The 22742-nt window shown below is 39.4% G+C and overlaps 1 protein-coding gene across 1 annotated transcript in view; it reads left to right on the top strand.

Annotated features, from left to right (window-relative positions):
• Nucleotides 1-22742, top strand: part of LOC105937282 (phospholipid-transporting ATPase ABCA1) — a 259683-nt gene that overhangs the window by 40514 nt on the left and 196427 nt on the right. The window contains exons 9-12 of the mRNA XM_036146479.1: nt 1297-1436; nt 2226-2342; nt 12776-12973; nt 21627-21832. Of these exons, the coding sequence (XP_036002372.1) occupies nt 1297-1436; nt 2226-2342; nt 12776-12973; nt 21627-21832 (661 nt within the window). The remainder of the gene's footprint in view (nt 1-1296; nt 1437-2225; nt 2343-12775; nt 12974-21626; nt 21833-22742) is intronic.

The following is a 22742-nucleotide window of genomic DNA, read 5'->3' as shown; positions in this document are numbered from 1 at the left end:
TTGGGTTTGTTGCTGCTGTTATCAGATCAGTACCTGCCCACGGGACACTAGACGCAACTACTTTTTCCCAACTACTTTTTTTCGTATCTTATCAATGACAGACTGGTAAGACCTTACAACCACAATAGGCTCTTGTTGCCTTCTGTTTGTTTGCCTCATCAAAACAAAAAAAAACTGATTAAGGTTAGTAAATAAGTTTCACGCTAATACAGGGATAAAGTGTTTGCTGCGATTTTGCTCTAGCAAACACTTATGGTTGAATATTTTTCATGCAAGAATACACAGCGCTCTCCACACTTCAACAGATTTGAAGGAGGGACCTTTTTGTGCAGGATCATCCACAGTGTTATGGGATTAGGCATTCTCCTTTAAAGAATGATCAAACGTTTGGCGATGCTAAGCCCCCCCAGGTTATATACGGAGCACCAGTCATGAATAATTCACTTTATTATGTGAAAAACAGTTACTCAAATCAACCTGCCTCTTTGTTAAAAAAATGTAAATGCCCCCTTTTCTAAATCATATACTTTTTTTTTTTTTTTGACAACTGTATTCGATTCAATTGGCCACGCTTGAGCCAGTCCAATCATGAAATACCGTAGACAGAATATTTCTGAAAACACGAAGCAGGCTAAAGTGTCTCAAAAAGCAACACATCGCACCCTGATTCAAAGAAATCTCAAGAACAGATGAGAAACAAAGCAATCTATCAGCATGGGGAATATTTTAAAGTGGTTTGTAAGTTCTTGAGGTAAGAGCAGAGCACATCTAAACCACTGACTTGCTCCAAACAAAGCTTTGCACAGATAACTATGATCTACAGTTTATGCGTATGACAATGACCTTCAGTCACACTTATCAGCTCTCCTAGTGACAACATTTTTTTTTTAATGATGTAGCATAATCTCACAACCTCCTTACTTTATTCAAAAAAGATTATTTCAGTAATCCACAACTTCTCCTTTTCTTTTAATAAAATGTGACATGACACAGAGGCCCGTCTCTCCCCAAAACCTGGTTCACATTGACATGAAAGAAGCTTTTATTTTTTGCAAATAGTTTTATTAGAGGAAATTTTTTTTTTAAATTGCAAAAACTTTAAAACATTCAAGGTGGGTGAATTTTATTTATAAAAAGCACGGTTTATTGTCATGAATTTTCTCTGAAAATAAAGCGTAGTTGAGTTCTTGAGAAGTCAGGATGGCTACTACATGTTTGAACTACTGTTTGTCAATGTACTCTTGGCCTTCGCTTTGACTTTCCCAAACTTCTCTGCTCACCTCCTCTCTTCCGCAGATGCCTTTTGTCAGATTCTCGTCGACACCCTGGAGGGCACACCTGGTCTGCGCTACATTTGGAGCACCTTCAAGCCATTATTGCAAGGGAAGGTCCTCTATGCACCTGATACACCTGCTGCTCGCCTCCTGGTCAAAGAAGTAGGTTTAGAAGAGAGAGAGAGAGAGAGAGAGAGAGAGAGAGAGAGAGAGAGAGAGAGAGAGAGAGAGAGAGAGAGAGAGAGAGAGAGAGAGACATTATGTTGCTGGTTATGTTTCTCATGGAGAAACTAGATTTTTTATGTAGATATAATTCAGTTTTAGTTAGATTACAGGTTTTAATATATTAGTTGTTTTTTTTTAATTAATGTATATTTAATTAATTAATGCTTTCAACTTGTGTTAAAGCCTGGATGTCACACTTTAAAGAAGAAAAAAACACAAATGAAGACTTGAGGCCTTTTTATGAATATTTTAGCATTCTATGACATGTTTGCTTCTTAAAAAAAAAAAAAAAAGATTAACAGAATTTCAGGTGAAACAACCTAGATGGGAAGGAAGGATTTTCCAAAGCATTACTATTAGTGATCATTATTACGATATTTAGGGTGTGCCAAACCTGCTAGCTTCATGGCTAGAGTGCTGGTCGCAATCCTTGTCACAATATATTTACAAGTCAGTGATATGGAGCAAAAGTTACACCCACGTTCAACCCCATTGGGGTGGAGGGTCGGGTGCAGGATGAGAGGTGGTTGTGGAGCGGGGTTTTAGCAGTGTTTCAATGTAGTGAGTTCCTCCAGAGAGCGAAAACGTGGAGGACTAAAATCTTTGTGTCGGCCCAGCAAAAACACAAGCTTCAGTGTGTCCCGTTGAGAGGGAGGAAGGGAGAGTTGTATTCTTTTTTAAACATATTTTCTTTTTCTTTTGTTGTGCTTTGTTTTTGTGTTCCAGGCAAACAGCACATTTGATTCCCTAGCCATGTTAAAGGAGCTGGCTGATTCTTGGGATGAACTTGGCCCACGTGTCTGGGATTTTCTGCAGAACAGCCCTCAAGTCAACACGATGCGGGTGAGAACGAAGGAAAAAAGTGACCTGAATAGCCAATGCTCAATTCTTTATTAGATTTATTTTTCTATTCTTTTTTTTTTTTTTTTTTTACTTGGTTGAGAAAATGTTTATTTCAAATTTTACAGTCGAACAAAAACAAAGTGTTACGTTTCTGTCACAAGTAAAGCCGTTTGGTAAGATTGCTTTTTTGCGTTGCCACTCTAGTATTGCCACAAATCCAACCACAGACACACTTACACTTGTATCTAAGGGCAATTTGGGAGGGTGCTGGAGTACCTGGAGTGCACAGGGAGAACATGCAGAAAGTTCCCAAGGATTAATTTCCAGGAATGGTGTCCAGGATGATGATAATAATAATAATAATAATAATAATAATAATAATAATAATAATAATAATAATAATAATAATAATAATAATAATAATACTTATTATTATTATTATTATTATTATTATTAGACGTAAAAGGAGTAAGAAAAAAACTATTTGAAAGTTACCCAGCAATACTCGCTACTCAACTCGCTACTTTTAAATATATTTTAAAGTAGTTCTAATTGTTGTAACATGTTTTCTTCACGAAACACACTAACTGACAAAGCATGTGTGCCGAAGGGGAGCACCACGCTATGGTTCATTAGACAGGATAAATATCTGCACTGTTTCTGGCATCGCAATAAAAGGACCTTTACGAAGCAAACATTTCCATACTTTAAAACGGTTTAAATACTGTATGTTGTGAACCTTAAAACTGAACATGCATCCATGCCAGGTCTGACCAGGTGGTCTCCTTTAGCAAGCCATTTTAAAAGATTGATTTTCCTCTGACAAAAACCATTCCGCTTTTGTCTGCAATGAGTTGAATTTGCATTTAGTCCTGGGTCAGATGACCATGGAACATTGCCCAGTGGTTATTTGCCTCAGCTGTGAATTAAACAGCACAGATACACGAGGGCACGGTGGTTTCTGCTGCACCTCGTGTGCTTGGTAATGCAGGCCTGTGCTCAGCTGTTTTCCTTTGTCAATTCACCAGACGTTCACAGTACATAGTCTCACACGACGCAGACTCTGACACCACCACCAACAAAAACAACCCAGTGATCAAAGGATGAGCCAGATCAATTTTAGCAGCATGCACTGCAGCGGGCTGCTCACTGTGTATACAGCTGACTCTCTCCTGTAGGCCTCACTCTTGCAGTTGAGTCAAAAATAATGAACCACATTTTCTCTGAGACTTGGTCTTGTAAGCAATCGTGTTCCTCTCCAGCCTGCAGGATGACATGGATTCATGTTTGGGGAACACACACAGGGCTGTTCTTTGGGAAGAATTGGAAATTACTTAACATCCAGTGCCAGTCAGAAGATTCCATACACTTAACATAGGTGCAAACTTCTGTAATAACTTTAGGCTTGTTTGATGAATTTAAATCATTCTTTTTGCAGAGTTGAATTATAACTCAACTTAATACCCTCAGTAATTAAAAAAATAATAAGTTGGAATTAATGGCTGAATTAGTTGTGATTTTTTATTGTTTGGTTTCTTGCATGGATCTGCATTTTGATCATTGTGCAAACGTGTTCTAAAGTGGTAAAGTTAGGTCCAGTCCAAGAACGTCATGTTAGTCTGCTTCATTGATTCCAAAAGCAGTTAGAACATCCAATTGTGTTTTAACCAGCTGTAAATTTGGGGTAAACTCGAAGAATCTGCATGTAGTTCTTTTTCATTCCTGCCTCTCTGTGCAACTCACCGATACCACTGGCTTGACAGTTAGATTTTGGACCACAACCTTTTTTTTTTTTCCTAGGACAATCAATTTTATTTGCCAGGTATGTGTACACAAACGAGGAATTTGACTGTGGATTGTACAATGCTCACAATGTGCTTACCTATGCAACAATTAAATAACACAATAATGCGGTAATAAAAATCCAACTCCGGTTTAAGCCTGTTTTCTGTTGCGATGACCCGGATAAGTGAGAATTTGCTCCGGTATCATTTATGTTAGATCTTTATTTTCTGCTTGCCTTTCCTTAGTTTAATTAGGGGTTTTCCCAATGTCTGGCCATTCTCATGTTTCCCTATTAAGTTCAGTTGCCCCTCCGCCTTACCCAGCTTACTGCCCTCCTTTTCTTCCCCTTTAATTGCCCTTTACTCATCTCACCTGTATACTTTGCTTCACCTGCTGCTCCTCCCGTCTCCCCTTCCATACATACTGTCAGCTCAGCCAGTTCTAGTTGTTAGGTTCTCCGTCTCTATCCGTTTAACTACTCTCTTCCAGTCTTATCCGTGCCGTGCTCCTTGCTCCTGTTTCCCTCTCAGCCTGTAACATGTTTAATTATTTAATACAACATCTCACCCATCATGTGACTCCCAAGCCCATGTCTGTGATTCGGTCCAGTTTCAACAAACTTGACAGAAGGACCTAACCACAACATGGACCTAGCAGACAAGAACCAGCTAGACAGAGGTATTAAAGAAGCCCAAATCATGTCTGATCTCCTGCAGCTAACAACTAATACTCACCCTTGGAGGATAGAGTTAGCCAGACTCCTGGGTGAGAGAGTGGGGAGGAATCCTTGCATCATCCTGTCCTGAAGAGCTGCGTTAAAGCATGGGACTTGTCCGCTAGGGAGCACTGAGTCAGTTCTCCGGCTCAACTGTCAGCGGTTACACCATTTTCTAGCGGACCACCCGTTACTTCCACCTCTCAATCAGGTTTTTAGGCTCCAGAGTCTCCTACAGAGTCTCCAGCCTGTAAGCCTTGTCTATTTATTTAATTAATCTTTTCATTGTGTGACTCCTAAACCCTTGTTTGTGCCTCTGTCCGGTTTCAACAAACTTGAGAACAAGCAGATAATTTGAGCCGATAATGCAATGGTGCAAAGGATGCAGGAACATATATGATTTCCATTAACGTTAGCGTGGGCATACTGGGGGTGTGAGTGATTTAGAGGGGCACATACACATACAAACATGCATGTGATGAGTGCAGAGGATGAGAATGCTGAAATAAATGGGTATTATGTACCTGAGGTAGGTGGATCTGGTATAAATAACTGGTAAATGGTAGCCAGTAAACAGGTGGTTGTAATAGAGGCAGAATTACGAAGTCATTGCTCAGAAGGTTGACACCTATTATCTTGTCTGCAGTCCTGACTTTCGGTTGCGTCTGGTCCTGTCCTTTTTGCTGGCAAATCTAAACCAGACAGTGATGGGTGAGCAGAGGACAGAGTGGATAATGGCTGTGTAGAAGTGCACCAGCAGCTCCTTAGGCAGGTAGAGCTTCCTGAGCTGGCAGAGGAAGTAAGTACATTCTCCGAAGGACTTTCTTTATGATTGTGACAGCGTGGGGCTTCCCCTTTAGGTCCTGGGATGTTGTGGATCCTAGAAACCTGAAGGATGCCACAGCAGGGACTGAGTTGTTGAGTATGGTGACATGGGGAGTGTGGGGCTCTTCCTAAAGTCTACAATCATCTCCACAGTTCTGAGCATGTTAATCTCCAGGTTGTTCTGGCTACACCAGAGAGCTAGTAGATCAATCCCCTGTTTGTAGGCAGATGACTGTTGTGCCGTCGTCAAACTTCAGTGGTTTGATCAATGGCTCTCCTGGGGTACAATCACGGGTATAGAGGGAGAAGAGCAGTGGGGAGAGCACACACCCCTGGGGGGTACCAGTGCTAATAGTCCAGGTGCTGGATGTGAAGTTCCCCAGCCTAAACTGCTGACTCCTGTTTGCCAGAAAGTTTGTGATCCACTGACAGGTGGAGGCTGGCACAGTGAGCTGGGTGAGTTTGCTGCTGAGGATATCCAAGGTGATGGTGTTAAACAGCGAGCTGAACTCCACAAGAAGGATCCTTGCATATTTTCCTGAAGTATCCCGGTGTTGGTTGATTGAGTGCAGTCTCGCACTGACCTGTTAGCCTTGTAGGCAAACTGCAGGGGTCCAACAAGGGTCCTGTGATGTCCGGAAGGTGGGCCAGCTGAATGACCAGCTCGAGCCTACGTGCTTTCTGGATTGTTCTTGAACATCCTTACCAATGTCCTTACATCTGAGGGTCACAGTTCAATTAGTGGAAAGTGCGAGACAGCTGGGTGTTCCATCAAAACAGTGGCCCCGAACAAAAAAAGCCAACAAAAACAGTAGTTGTTATATTGATAAGGCAGTCTCAAGTAAGATTTTTAATTTCTGTCACTTGAAGCATGTTGAATATGTGTGGACTTTGCTCAAAAAGCTGGGTGAATTCCAAGAAACCAAACAAGCAAATAAACCACTTCTGAGAAGAAAATGGCCACATATACAGCCATAAATATGCCAGAAGACTGTTTGCAGCTGCAAAACAGTGTTTGGCAAACAAAAGCCACAATAATTTCAGTCTTTTATCTTGTATTTTAGAAATCCTTAAGAACCTCAAATCAGTCAAATACATGGCAATAATGTGTGCATGCCAATGTCTAACTTGCACAGTAACTCAAGTCTTGGGTATATATATACATGGTGTGATTTCTGTCCCAGCATTATTTCTATTGCAGTAGGACAATGTTTCTGTTTTGAATAAGAGCAACTCACTTTCATAAGAGTGTGTTTTCGTCATATTGATGGTAGTACTTTAATCAAGCTTGACAAACAGATGAACAGGTGATATAACAAATAAAAAAAATTGTCAGGATATATATATATATATATATATATATATATATATATATATATATATATATATATATATATATATATATATATATATATATATATATATATATGTGTATATATGTATGTGATCAACAGTTTTTGCAACACAGACTACCAGCAGTCCTTAATGCCTTTTCAGAGACATTATATTATTCAGATGTCTGTTACTCTGATATATCCGTTTGCTTTTTAAGGCATACCTGAGTAATAACAAAGAGAATGGTTAGATCTTTTTTTTCTTAGTTGCACCAAATTGGGGCCATAAATGTAGTCGTTTCTGGAACCTCAAACTGCCCCTCAAACTGTCACTTTGTAATGAATGAGGAAAGACGTCCTGGACATCCTCATCAAAGGCATAGAAGACAAACGTCGACACTGCAACATCAAAACTTTCTTTTCTTTTTATACAGACACTGACGGAAGAAAAAAACAACACTAAAGCCAGACAGCTGTTGCGAAGCAGACAGTAGCATATTTTTCTGTAAAAAAAAAAAAAAAAATCTAAAACAAGAAGTATGAAGATGAAGCTGCAGGTGAAAATATACATGCTGTGTGCATCAATTTGCTGCACCTTCTGTGAGATGCGGAAACCGAGGGAGAAAAGTAATTATGGATAAGTGCAGGATAATTCTCATCCTGGCGGAGAGGATTATCCAGCAGAAATAAAGGACGCAGCCTCTTTGCCACCACCTCTCTTTCCTCCTCCTGTCTTGCTCTCTGTTTGCCTCTCGCTGTATTTCCTTGACACTGACATTACTCCGGTGTCACTCCAAATGAGCTTATAGGCAGCTGGAGGGAAGCAGACATCGGGAGCTCCATATAGCAAGGGTATTCATTACCCTAGCCCTAACCTTTACACAAATGGACCCGCAATCCTCCTTTGTCTTCATTTTCTCTCAGCCCAGCTCTCTGCCCACCTCTCGCCATGAAACTAGTGGCTTTCACAGGTTTGTCATTTTGAGAGGTCCTTCAAGGTTACAGGCTGCTGTTTTGCTCCCAACCATCTTCAATGTTGCAACCAGATTAGGGATGGAGCATCTTGGTTCTCATCAAAAATTATGAAATAAAAATAATGGAAAGATAATGGGCCGTGTCTTTGTTTCATGGTAATGTGTTAAAAACACGTGGCGGAAAGGTAGCAACACAACCAGCGGGGAAACACACACACACCAGGACTAATGTTCGCAAATGTCCGTACCGGTGCATCCACTTGGAGATCTTTTGAACTTCTGGGGAACTTTTACAGCCACGGTGGGGATCAGAAGTTTTTTTTTTTTTTCTTTTGGGAATAAATACAAAGACATCTGACTTTGTCACTGGAAGACAGCCTCATGACAAATAAGTTCATTTAACACTTGACCGGCGAGGTTAAACGCTGCATCTGCTACTATTTGGTTGAAGTGTCCCGGAACATTAAGCTGTGGACAACACATTCGGACACAAGCTCCGCCTGAAGAGACGCTTTAACAGCTCTACTACATTTGGCTGGCATGACTCTGTGGCTGATGCTTCTGTATGACCTGCACCCATTTGACATAAAAGTAAAGGTGCACAGTCTTTAGGTGCTAGCATTTATATGTTGTTGCGTATTAAAGGGATCCTGTCTTACAAGGTTCCAAAATTATTCAACTCTCACATAAATCGGACAGAGGTGGACAGATTTTGCACAGGTAGTATTTATTAAACAGATTAGGCAAAATGCTGTGGATATGTTGTATAACCCCCATCAGTGTCTCATATCGCATAGAAGTGTGTTGTTGTTCTAATGAGTGCAAGGCGATCAGGTCCTGAGGCAGTAAAACAAGCCCTTATCATCACTTCTCCAACAACTTGCCTGACAGTTGGTGTGGGATGTTAATTTGCCGTGTTTCTCAAAACATGCTGCTGAACATTATTCTCCAACATCTCTATGTTTGGCTCACTTGATCAATGTGTGTTGGTACAGAAGAATACGGTTCATTCGGATGGAACTGTGCAAACCAAAGTCCTTGTAAATTAAAGACTGTGATCTTTTTTTTAAACGATAATCCCTCACAAGTTATACCTGTTTGGTCTTTTTGAAATTGTCTTGGTATGTATTTTAACATTTAATATGCCAACTGAAGAGTGTAGAGTCTGAGATAAGGATCATGTTGTTTCTTTTTGTGTTTTTTTTTTGTTTTTTTGTTTTTTTGCAATTCCTCCTAGCATTTTACATTTTGATATTTGGATGAATTTACCCCAACATCAACTCCTGGGGAGATAGGTGACTATATATTTATAACTTTTCTCATCACACAAACTACTACTCCTCCCACTGGTCCCTAAAAGAAAACCTCATATAATTTAGCAATGGACTCATAATCCATCATCGCATCATGACAATTGCTTTATAAAGGCAATTTGATGTGGTGATTATTGGTTGAACGTGTGTTTGATTATGAAACAGCAAGTGTATTTAAGTTTTGACACAGAATTTCAGGGTTGTTTTTGCTTAAGAAATAATTAGTCTTTAATCTGTTATGTTGTTTTCCACTAGGAATTAAATGTAAATCATTTAACAACTTGGTAAAGACCAGATAAATTTATTATATCCTAATACATTTGTCACGATTTTGTTTACCGATAAACTCAGGATGCACACACGGGACTAAAGTTTGAGAGTATTTATTACAAGGTTGATGGGTGGAGGTTTGATGAGGCCAGAGGAGCTGGTTGTACAGGAACGGAGAGAAGGTGATGGCAGGAGCTGACGGACCGGAGACAGAGAGTCCACCCTTGCTTGGTGTTGCTCGGCTAGTAGGCCTCGTAGCACTCAGGTTAGCAGTTCATAGAAGACACCAGGGCACAGAGCTGAGCTTCACCAGGGCGGCTAGTCAGGTTAGCAAAACTTGAGAGACACCAGGGCACAGAGCTGAGCTTCTCCAGGGCGGCTAGTCAGGTTAGCCGAACTTGAGAGACACCGAGGCTCAGAGCTGAACTTCTCCAGGGCGGCTAGTCAGGTTAGCAGAACTAGAGAGACACCGAGGCTCAGAGCTGAACTTCTCCAGGGCGGCTAGTCAGGTTAGCAGAACTGAGAGACAACAGGGCACAGAGCAGAACTCCTCCAGGGCGGCTAGTCAGGTTAGCAGAACTTGAGAGACAACAGGGCACAGAGCAGAACCTCTCCAGGGACAAACAGAGAACAAACAGTCTTTAGAGTGACTGACTGGACTAACCTTAACAGGAGCAAAAACAAAGCTTCCAAGGCAAACGGGGACTGGCATGGAGAGGTGTGGAGTAATGATGACGGCCCAGTGCTGAACTAAAGACAGAGGGAGGTTTAAATAGAGAACTGACAGGTGACACCAGGGTCTGACTAATTAACCAGCAAATGATATCAGGTGTGACTGACTGCTGAGGAGGAGAAGTGAAAATTGACAGAAAATAACTGATGACTGAAAACTAACAATAAATAAAGTCAAACCTAACCCAAAAGAGATGAAAAAATGAAAGTAACAGAAAAACAAAGCCAAACCAAAACTCAACCATGACAACATTAAGCCATGAACTTCAAAGAGGACAAACTTTATTTTTATCTTGACTCCACAGTGCCTTGGAAAAGTACACCCCCCCCCCCCCCCCCATGTTCTGCTAATAAAGTTGTAGGCAGAACATGCCTGCAACTTCGAAGAACTATTATTTTATTTGTGAAGCAATCCACAAACAAGCCAGAATAGAAGAGTCCCCCCCCACCCAAAAAAAAAATAAAAAATGTCAGTTCTTTGAAGAGCAACCTTTTGCAACGATTACAGCTTCAAGTGTGCTTTGGATAGACGTCTGCGCTTGCTATATTTTGCCTATGAAATTGTTCATTGCCCATTCAAGGCTTACGTTGCTCCAGCTCCTTTGTGTTTGATGGATTTTGCTTATGAACAGCAATCTCTAGTCAACGCTGTACCATAGATTCTCAATTGGCTTGAGGTCTGGACTTTGACTAGGCCATTCCAACACATTTAAATGTTTCCCCTTAACCCATTTAAGTGTCCCTTTAGCAATATGCTCTCGGTCATTGTCCTGTTGAAAGGTGAGCCGCCATCCCAGTTCCAAATCACAGGCAGACTGACAGGTTTGGATCAAGAATATCTCCCATCATGCTTAGTGCTGTTGCGGCCTTTATCTGAAGGGGCCGTTCAGAAAAAGTTGTGTTTATACACGTGTACATCTAAATGTCACAATTTTGTTCTCGTTTCACTTCACCAACTTGGACTATTCTGTGTGGATCCATAATCTAAAATAAGATAATAAAACAATCAATTTACATTATATGTCGGAAAGTAACAAAATAGGTAAAAAGACAAAGGGGGTGAATACTTTGCAAGGTACAGCACATCTCTAAAAATTGACACTTTTTCTGTTGTGTGTTTTGTCAGCTGCCAAAAAAAAGAAAAAAGGAAATGCAAAGATGTATCCGACTTTTTCCCCCCAAAGGTCACACAGCAGAAATATTATTTAATATGACACTTTGTTCTTAAGTCAGGAATAATGTCATAAGAAGTGTTGGCGCTGAAATGCCACTGAGCACATTTGGCAGAAGACGTCTAAATGTCAGGTCAGGATTCAGTGTAAAAGATGGCCAGTGCTCAGCCGACGTGCAGCTCGGCTTCCTGACCAGCAGTCAGCGCCCATCACGACTATAATTAGCTGTAATGCATTTCTAAATGACAGCGAGATACAGTGACATGCAATCAGTTGTGGGGCTTCGCTTCTTTCAGGCTCTCTAGCAGAGTTAGGCCTGATCTTAATGATCACCACTAAAGCAAAAGTATCTTAATGTTACGTGAAATCCGTATAATACTTGGGGAGAAGGAGGCAAACGGTTATGGCTACTAAATGAAGTGCGTCACTTTTAAACTAAGAGGTGGGAGTAAAATGAGCTCATTATCAAAGCACTGTTGTATGAGGGACAGGGAGTCGTTTAAATGTCTGTATCGCAGCCGCACTTGTTCTCACTCTCTGATCTGCGTATTAGCTTTCCTAATTGTTTGCATCACCAAGGCGATTTCATCCTTTTATGTGAGGTTTAGATGAAACAATGCAGATTTTTTTTTGTTCCATTTTCTGCAAACCAAAGCATCGTTTGTTGGTTCTCAATATGTAAAGGAGATTTGATTAACATTCATTTTCACTTTGAATAAATGTGTTATTTTTTCTCCCCCCCCCCCCCCCCCACATACACACACAGTTGAGCATCGTCTACACTTACTGACATGAAGATGTGTAAAAACAAAAAAAACAGTTTATTTCCAACCGCAGAAGCATAATCTCACACACGTTTTGTTTTTCTTTTCTTTATTTTCTGTTTAATATGTGGGAAAGAACACATACAATTGAGTAGAATTCTCTTTTTCTGAATTGTCTCTGATTTGACTGAATTCATTTTATATTTCTGGATATAAACTGCGTCTGTTTGTTTTGTGACAGGCCTTGAAATGTTTGTTGTATAGCTGAATAAGTGCTCGTAAACTGACTGATTTGAACTGAATTAAAGTCAGGGAGTTGTACTGTATCTTGTGTCTCTGAGCTCTCACTTGAGCTTCAAGCTTTTGACAGAAAAGTTAATTCTAGTCTCACTTAAATGTGACCTGCCTGACCCTTTCGTAGAATATTCCCCTACTGCATTAAACCCTTTTGGTCTCCCATTAATACCAATTTCCCTTCCTGCTGTTTTTTATATATGACAAGTTAAATCTGTGGCTCAATCACATACATCTTCTTGCTGTCAAAACCAGACTCTGCTGGCGAATCCCATCTTTGCGGCTGCCCTCGACCAGCGCCTCGGCGGGACAGCATGGACGGCGGAGCAGCTGGAAAACTTCCTGTACAACGGGCCTCCGGAAGACCGACCCCCTGGCATGCCACCCTACGACTGGCGGGACGTTTACAACACCACCTCCCAAGTGATGAAGCTCCTCTCCCAGTTCCTCGGCGTACGTAATGTAGCTATGTTTTTTTTTTTTTTTTTTATCAAGCACCTTACACCTACAGACACTGACAGGCTTCGCTGACATTTAAGTTTCTAAAGCACAATTCTCAAGGCTAAATTAGCTAAATATTTTATTGCCCTTCCCACTGTTGTGCTGTTTCAGCCTTTCCCTTTAAGTCATTTATTTGATTTCTGCTCGATATTATTCCTGAGATTTTTTCTAGTTGGAGTCGCAGCTAAAAACCAACCCTCTGTGACCTTTAAATGCTCAGACAATCGTGGGGTGGGGGGGTTGGGGGGGTTGGTAATATAAACACAAACCGCTGTTTTTTTTTTTTTTTAGGAGTGGGGACAAGAAAACGGTGTACTGTAGTGACAACATTAGAGCCACTTGTTTCATTCAGTGTTTTCGCCTGCAGGAATGGAGAACAGCTTGGATCTGTTAAAGCTCGGACACGATGACTCTCAGGGAGTCCTCTGTTGTTTGGCGTGTGGATATTGGTGGCTGAAAGTTGTGCTCCTCTGGGTTGCAAGATTGAGCCTTTTCTTTTTTTTTTCTTGTTTGTGGGCATTCCTGTGCAGGCTTGATCGGATTGGGATCTGGAGATTTTTAGTCCGGATCAGTGCCTGCGGTTCATTACACTGCTTTAAAAACCTGTTCTGGGTGGTCTTTTTGTGATGTGTTGGGCTTTACTCTTTAGCCAGAGGGTGACACTGCCATTGGAGTATTATTCTTATCTCAGAAGGAAAGTAATTACTAAGACGCATATTGTAGTTTTAATAAAGCAACATCATGAACTCTAAAACCCAAAGCATTGCACTATAATGAGAAGACCAATTTTCATTGTTGACGTATCGGTTAGTTCAGAGATTTACTTTGTATTGCAGGTCAAAACTACAGAAATCTAGCATAATTTATTTGTAACAAATTAGCTGTCTGTTATGACATGAATAAAGTGAGAAATTCTTTCATTACATAGTTTTGAATTCAATTATTCAAAATTATTCACTATTGAATTCAAGTATTCAACAAATACTGTCTTATATTCACTCTACATTGATTAGACTATATAATGATTTAACGTGTTGAATTTTGGATCTGTTGTTGCGGCTTGTTGTTGGTTCTCTGCTTCTGTGTAAAATCAGTTATATTGTCTCTGTTGCTCGTAAAGAAATCCTAAAGGTGGTGTCATGTCTTCCCAAGCATGTTAAAGTATCTGAAAAAGCTTTTTAAGTAGGTCCAAAAGAAAGTGCGACTCAGAGCTTATTAAACAATATCAACATCCCTTTACTTGTACTGCATATGTACATGGTTCATGACCTGCCTCTGTTATATACATTTACACCCAAAATTATTCATACCCCTGGGTGATTTAGTCCCTTACCTTTACTAGACATGTTTCCTGACCACACTTGAATCTGATAGAGAATTTGGTGGCAAGGAGGACTTCTCAACTTATTATTGAGAAGGGTTTGAATTTATTTCAATATCCAGGGTGTACCCTACTTCTCGCTCAGTGAACGCTGGAGATAGGCACCAGCAAACCCCGCGACCCCATGAGGGATTAAGCGGGTCAGAAAATGGATGGATGGATGGATATCATTTTATATTGAAATAGATAAACAGCCTCAAAACTGAGGCTTAATTTACATTCTTTTATAATCTTTTAAGAGATGTCTGTCCAATTTCTTATGAGAGGATGAAACTAATTAAAAAATCCAAATCAGCCACATTTAGAAATAATTGTTTGCTTAAATGTCAATTTTAGTTGCCTATTCTGGTTCATTACATAATTTACCCTAAGCTGTAGAAGTGCACTGCTGAATCAAACAGAAAATAGGTTCAACTCCCCTGATAAATCAGACACTCCAGCATTTGGCTTGTTTAGTTGTGTTAAACTTGCACAGCTAGATCGGAGTCTGCAACCTGTGGCTCCTTGGCCCCTTCACAATGGCTCTTTGTAACTCTGGCCACAAATTATATAAAAGCAATGTTTTTATGTATAGCCACGATAGAATAACTTTAACATTTATCTGATATTAGGCAACTTCTCAGAATTTCTCAAGCAGGGCTGCTAGGATTTCTTTTCCACCACTCTCCTTGAATAAATTGCAAATTATGCATTTTATTTGAATGCTACCTGTTTTTACACATTTTCAAAAACATGGAAATGATTCGTCTTGAAAGTTTAACATTTTTTTGTAGTAAAAACTTAAAAAATGTGCTTTAACACTCATGATGAAATAAACACATTTTTATAAAGGAAATGTTGTAAAGCTTGAGAAGTTATTTATTTTTCTACAGACCCTAGATGTTACTGCTTTAGACAGATTATTTTGTGGGAGCAAGGGCAAAAATATCTCATTGGACATTAAAGGCTACCAACCTGTGATTTTCATTGTATGAGATTCAGATTGAGAGCGCCATTACTGTTGGTAAAGTAAGACGAGGTTTATTTGTATAGCACATTTCATTAACAAGACAAGTCAAAGTGCTGTACATGAACAGGACATAAGAAAACATTACAGAGTAAAGCAGCAGCAGATCAAGATATGAGATAAGTTGGACTACACACTTTATTTAGGTGCTAAGCCATTAAGTGATTTATAGACTAACAGAAGTATTTTAAAGTCTATTGTCTGAGATACAGGGAGCCAGTGTTCTACTTTCTTAGTCTTAGTGAGGACGTAGGCAGCAGCTTTCTGGATCAGCTGCAGTTTTCTGTTCAACTTTTTAGGCAGACCTGTGAAAACACCGTTGCAGTAATCAGTTCGACTAAAGATAAACACATGGACTCGTTTTTTTAGATCCTGTTGAGATATTAGTCCTTTAATCCTGGAATTGTTCTTCGGGTGATAAAAGGCCGACTTTGTAATTGTCTTTAGATGCTTTTGGAGGTTCATGTCTGAGTCCATTACTACACCCAAATTTTGGGCCAGATCAGCAGTTACTAGCTGAATCAACTGAAGCTGTTCACTGCCTCTTGATCGCTCCCCTATTGGTCCAAAAAGTAATTACTTCAGTCTTGTTTTTGTTCAGTTGAAGAAAATGTTGGTACATCCATGCGTCTTCTAAGCATTTACTCAGTGCTTGAATGGGTTCATAGTCACCTGGTGACATGGTGATGTAGAGCTGTGTGTCGTCTGCATAATTATTGTAAATTATGTTGTTTTTTTTATGATCTGAGTTAGAGGGAGCAGGTAGATATTGAAGAGAAGGGGACCCAGGATGGACCCTTGGGGGACCCCACATGTGATTTTTCTGGTCTCCGATATAAAGTTACCTACTGATACAAAATAGTTAAGTAGAATTAAAACAAGTCAAGTGCTGTAACAGAGAGGTCGACCCAGTTTTCCAGGCGCTCACCCCTCAAGATTAAATCCTACATCAGAGAACCAAAAGATGTGTAATATCTGTTTTGTTTTGTTTTGTTGAGCTCAGACTGCCGTAACCTAGAATGGGTCATGTTACCTTAAGTGACGGATCCAACTTTGTCAAGTTTCATAGGCGAGTTTTTGAGAAGGGCAGCCTATACGAAGCATCAATATGTGCCAATTGCTGTAGATTGACCTGAAAAATCACTTAAAATATCTAAAATGAAGCTAATACTTGGGCCAAAACTTACACAGTGCTGGTTTAAACAAATGTTAACTTTAATCACAATGTTTACTGGTTTCTGGCACTTTTAAACAATGATGTGACACTTTTGTTACCCTCTGTAAAGTCTAAAGCTCTCTACTCAGGTTAATTGAGGTTGCAGCATCAGTATTCTTATCAGCAAGATTTCTCCTTTATTCAGATTCTTGAGAAAAGACAAAGTCTCTGGCACCATGTATCTTGGGATTAAATTGCCAGTTTACTTTAATTTATCTGGGAATCTTTTTGTTCACAACTGTCTCGTCTGTCATCTGCCAGAACATCAGGGGTGCCACAATTTGTTAGCTGGGTGCGTTAAATCTAACATGTCCATGTTTAGCGCAGCACTTTATTGTTTCCCAGCTCGTTCGTTACTGGATCTATTCACTACTATTGTTCACACCAAAATCAAGGCTGCAGCTTTTTCAAAATATCACTCTGTCTCTCGCCTTTAGTTTTTTTTTTGTATTTTTTGTGTGTGGAGAACAAGCTGAAGAAGATTTGTTCTTTTGTTCATTAAACTCTACCACCCCTGACTTAACAAACTGTCAAGATCTGTCACTATAACACATTCATGATAATCATCTAATGAAAGGATTGTCACAGTCTAGACCGAAGTAAATGTGAAATGCCATCAAACAAGCTGTGTGTAAAAAAAAAAAAAAGCACACGATATGGTTGGCAAAGATATACCGGGAGTCTATAATAGTAGAATTTGTTCCCTGTCCCTTACTCTGTGCAGAAACATAGAAACACACTTGTAATAATTCACCAGCAAGTAACATGGTTGTTTAATCCCCTGTGGCGTGCCATACATAATAATGCGACCTGTTTTCTTTCTTAGTTGATTTTTTTTTTATTTACTTATTTTTGCTCCAAACACACAATAGACCTTTCATAACATAGTTTCTCACTTTTTCCTCTCTACTGCATTCATGCATGTTTATTGGAAAATTTTTTTTTCAAGCGGAGTAATACATTGACATAAAATTATTCTTCATAGCGCAACAGATTCAGTCAAAGTAAGTGGAAAATGACATTAGAAAACCATTTTGCTTGGTGATGCTTAAGAGCGAAGTCATATGCTTAAAATATTGCGGTGCCTAATGTGAGGATACAAGAGAAGATGAAGGCACTTTGCTGATGATTTTCCACATCTACTATAACTGCAGCTCAACACAAAATCTAAACCCAGCAGTTTGTGTCATGGTTATTAGCTTGCAAAAGTAAAGAACTTTTCAACATTTAGTGAAATCGCCTTTATGTGCAGTCTTCTGGGGTATGTCTCCAACTAGGGAAGCACATCTGCAGACTGTAATGTGTGTGTTGTGAAGCAATTTAAATGCTGCCAGACTGGATGGATAAAAGGGATGCTAACAGGTTTTAGCATGTAGGCCAAAACGTTCAGTTTACCCGTGTGTGTTTTTCTGCATGTTCGACACGTCCGTAACATTGGAAAGTGGAAACAGGACTTCTTATTACTTTCTAGCAAAATTAGCCATTTTTTTTATTTGCCATTCTACCTTAGAGAAAGGATTTGTGGAATTCAAGACTAATATTTATCTTGTGGACCAATTTCTCTCACCGTAGCAATGGATCCCTGCAGCTCCTTCAGTTACCATGGGTCTATTTGCTGCTGCTACAAGTAATGCTCTCCTTGTCTGGGCTGTCAGTTTCGGTGGAGGGTCATCTCTTGGTAGATTTGCAGTTGTGCCATACTGTTTCCAGATGACTGATTTAACAGTGCTCTTGGACATGTTGACGCCTTGAGATATTATTTTATAGCCTTAACCTGAGTTAAGCTTCTTCACAAGTATCTGTTGTGTTACTTGGTCTGCATGATGCCCTTTTTTTTTTTTACCAATGTTCTTTTTGAAACCTCTGAGGCCTTCACGGAACAGCTGGATTTATACTGAGAAAATATAAACAGCCAGACTATTTACTGATCACGTGACCTCTGAAACAGCGAAAAGGAGGCTAAATACAGTACAAATGCATATGACACTTTGAGAATTCACAAGTAAGTTTACAATTACGCCGAAATATTTTTCAAGTATCATACAGTTTTTTTTTTCTTTAACACCATAACTGCCCTACATTCGTTTATTCAAAAGGCCTCTAAAAAAACGTCCAAACAAAATATCTAATAAAACAAGTTATCCTGAAACCTTTCTTTCCTACACTAAAGCAGGTTGACACTAACTTTCCCCCCGTTCGCATTAACATCAAAATGTTGTTGTAAAATATTGGCACACTGCTGGAGCCGTGTTCTTCATTAATTCGAGTGGGAAGATGGTTTAATTAAACAATGAGAGCAGAGGAAACGGGGTTAAAATATTGCCGTACACCATGCTGCTGAGAACGAAGACAAAAACTTCTCCAGAATGAAAGACTCGGAAATCAGACCTTAATAGAGTAGTGCTTAAATTCATGCATAATTGCACACTTAAAGGCAGTGAATAAAATCCCTACACCCACTATTTTTTATTCTGTTAAAGCCACATTGAGCTTTGGGGGAAGCAGATAAAATAATGCCACTGCATCATTCACATCCCTGGGAATAAACTCAATTAGTTGCCTCTATTAACCTTGGTCTGATGCTCACAGAGATTAATACATTGTTCCAAATGAATGTTTTTTTTTAATAGAAGAATATTCCATAGTAAACTATTGTATGAGCCATTGGAGCCTCTTTCCCATGAGTCTATCCAGTAAGTTTAAAGGATAAACAGAAGATGTGATGGTTTGCATTTGCACAGCCTCTTGACAATAACTCTGACAGTAACGTATCTGATGTCTATGTATCCCATGGAGTTCTCCTCATCATTTAAATCACCCGCCATGTTGCAACCAGCTATGTCTAAACAACTGCATATGTTGCTTTTGAAAATAAGAATAAGAATAAAAAAGTTTAGACTAGCAAGCCCTCAGCTGGCCCTTTCTTTGTTTTAAGCTAGAGTCAGATTGATGGTATAATTTTGCTACAATTTGGCTGTTAGCCCAGTGGTCAAACAAAACAATAAAATAAAATGTATAAACTTGGAGTCTGTGCCTTCTAGGAGTGTTTGGGTGGTAGGGGCCGAGGTTAACAAAGAGAATGGTGCTTATGTTCCAACATGACAAAAGAATAGAGTGAACACAGACTGGAGAGGCTCGGTGGGACTTGCAAATGCAGATTTAAATTTTCAGGCGTGCAGGAGTATGTCTGCTGGGGGTGGGAGGGTGGGAAACAGGGTCAGTTTCAGAATAAATATTCAACGAATTGTACAAATTGTACATTGCTATAAAACACCTTCTGTTGTGTTGTGTTGAGTATTGTTGTTTAAGCTTCTCATTCAGTTAATGCTGGCAAGAATCCCACATAAGAAAATTTTTGTCAGATAACCATAAATAAAATATGGCTTCGACAATGATGGCTCACAAGAAAAAACAAAGTGACAAGACTATCTATCTATCTATCTATCTATCTATCTATCTATCTATCTATCTATCTATCTATCTATCTATCTATCTATCTATCTATCTATCTATCTATCTATCTATCTATCTATCTATCTATCTATCTATCTATCTATCTATCTATCTAAATCTACAGTCTACCTAAAGATGACCATTGATCTCTAAATCTCCTGAAAAATATTTATAGGACTGATTAGATGCAAAAAACAAGGCTGCGTTTTTACATTTTGCTTGGACAAAGGTTGTACAGGATTTTAGGGCTAAAATAATGATATGTTTAACATGTTTTCCGGGGTTATATAAAGACTTGTACTGGCCAAAATTAAATACTCAAACATGTCCAGGAGCGTTTTAGGTTTCATGGGACATGAATCTCTGTTGGAGATAATGTTATCATTGTGACTTTGAATAACTTTTAAATTATTAACACAGCATCTTCAGATACAGACTGAAAAGTTGACAATATACTCGCTACAATAAGTATCTAGCCCAAAAAAACCAACAACAAAAAAAACAAAGATAAGCATTCCTTTAGCAGCTGAAAGAATCCATAAAATAATTTTAAACAGCTACTTTTCTAACTTTCGGTCAGAGCTAGAAACCCAATAAACAGTCAGAGCTATAATGACAAGGTTTAGAGCAAAGGGTATTTATGTGTTAGAATGGCCTAGTCAAAGTCCAGACTCCCTATATAGTCTTTCTGCATCTAATATGGGGGAGACTAATGCATTTTGGGAAAAAGAATAAACAAAAAAGGTCTAGATTTCCAGACCTGGTGGATACATACCCCAAAGGATTTCCAGCTGTAATGGAAAGAAAAGGTAGTTCTGCGAAGAAATTGTACCAGAAGCACTGAATATGAATGTATGCCAGTTTTAAATTAGCAAACAATGCAGGGTACAAATAATTATGCTGTATATTATCACATATACGCAGCTACCAGAATTATACAACACAATTCCTCTCCTACATTTTACTAAGCACTCACGCAAACTTTTGGCTCATCCAACTCTTCAATGCCCTGTTATTCTCTTTATTATGTACTGAACAAATTGAGTTGCTGTAATATTTTCTGCCATTGCTTGATATAGAATGCAGGCTGCTGGGGGGGGAAGTAATGATAAAACTATTGCAGCACTGAGATGCGTGGACATCTGTCAGGTGTGGCTGCCTCCCAGGATGGCTAGCTCATTATCGTCTCACGAAACGAGGGGACAAGGCTGCAGAAGTGGGGAGTGTTACCAAGCCTGTATCTCATTTGCTCGCCTCTACTGAAGCCCAAAAACGTGTTCCCACCCCCCTGGCAGCTCCAGATAATTTGAACTACACTCTGTGTGGTTTAGTCAATAGCTGTGTGAATAGTTTTATTTTTTTGCTCAAAATCCATCTGCTGCTCTTTTAATGAGGTTATTCCTGCCTCTGCTTCACTCCTCTGTAAGAATTCCACGAGTTTCAATAGAAAGACAACCATTCTATAAAAAAAAGACCCGAAAAAAAAAAACGCAGGGATTATAATAAAAGTAAGTCATTTTTGTGGTTATCTCTGATGTTTTGTTTACAGTGTTTGGATTTGAACAAGTTCGAAGCATCTGCGTCAGAGGCCCATCTGGTGGATAAAGCATTGGAGCATCTGAAAAATGACACTTTCTGGGCGGGAGTTGTCTTTGAAAACCTCCAACCAGACTCAAGCCGCATCCCTCCCTACGTCAAATACAAAATCCGGATGGACATTGATGGGGTGGAGCGTACCAACAAGATCGCATCCAGGTAATAGCTTCTTCTTGATTATTTTGCGGCCACCAATAAGAGTCTGTTCTTTCAACCTCCCATGCATTATTCATGTGCTTTAATTAGTTGTTGTTGTTTTTCCAGGGGCTTAGCTTTAGTTGCATATTAAGGATGAGCGTATGCTGCTTTAAGTCTACTGGTAAAGTTAGAACTTGGAAATTCTGGGATGGACTTTATATTCAGGCAAACGGTTTCAGCCACAAATCGGATAACTGGTGGGGTTTATCATTGCCGGTGCTGTACGATCAGACAAACTGGTTTTAAGCTCAAATGATTTATTAGAAATGCAAGCTTTTAAATACTGTAGCAATGCGATCACTAATAGAGTATGGAAAGTACTGTGTGCATGACTGATTTAATGGGATATGAATTGCTCCCAGTCAATTTGCTTCTGAAATAAATAATTTTTTGCCTATTTATACCCACATATTGCATCCCAGCTATCTTGTAAACATGTGCTTAACAAATGTGTACCATTTTATTTCTCATGTTAAGCATTTTCTCTAATTATGAAGAAAAATAAGCATAATAACGTTGAAATCTGTCTCAGTAGAATTTAATTTGATCAGTTTTTCAACATTGCACATTTGATGTCATTTCCATGGATTGGGGTTTTGATCCTCTCCGGGCTCATGTTATTCCTATGAAATAAAGCTGATTATTACCCCTGATCAAACCAAAATAACTCTGAGTGACCATGTGATAGGAAATATTTTGTACTGGAGCAAAATTGCCATATTTCCTTACCATGACAATGAGTAGCTTACAGAAAATTACAGAATTTGGGAACAAAACGTCCCTTGGGGAGGCTTCCTTTTTTCCCAAAATTGGCTGAGTAAGAAATGACCACATACAGATACATACAGATGTTCATGCCTCAGTGGTATTG

Source organism: Fundulus heteroclitus, chromosome 14 (assembly GCF_011125445.2).
Source record: "Fundulus heteroclitus isolate FHET01 chromosome 14, MU-UCD_Fhet_4.1, whole genome shotgun sequence".
NCBI lineage: Eukaryota > Metazoa > Chordata > Actinopteri > Cyprinodontiformes > Fundulidae > Fundulus > Fundulus heteroclitus.
The sequence above is the reverse complement of the archived record's forward strand: the minus strand, read 5'-3'. Positions and strand labels throughout refer to the sequence as shown.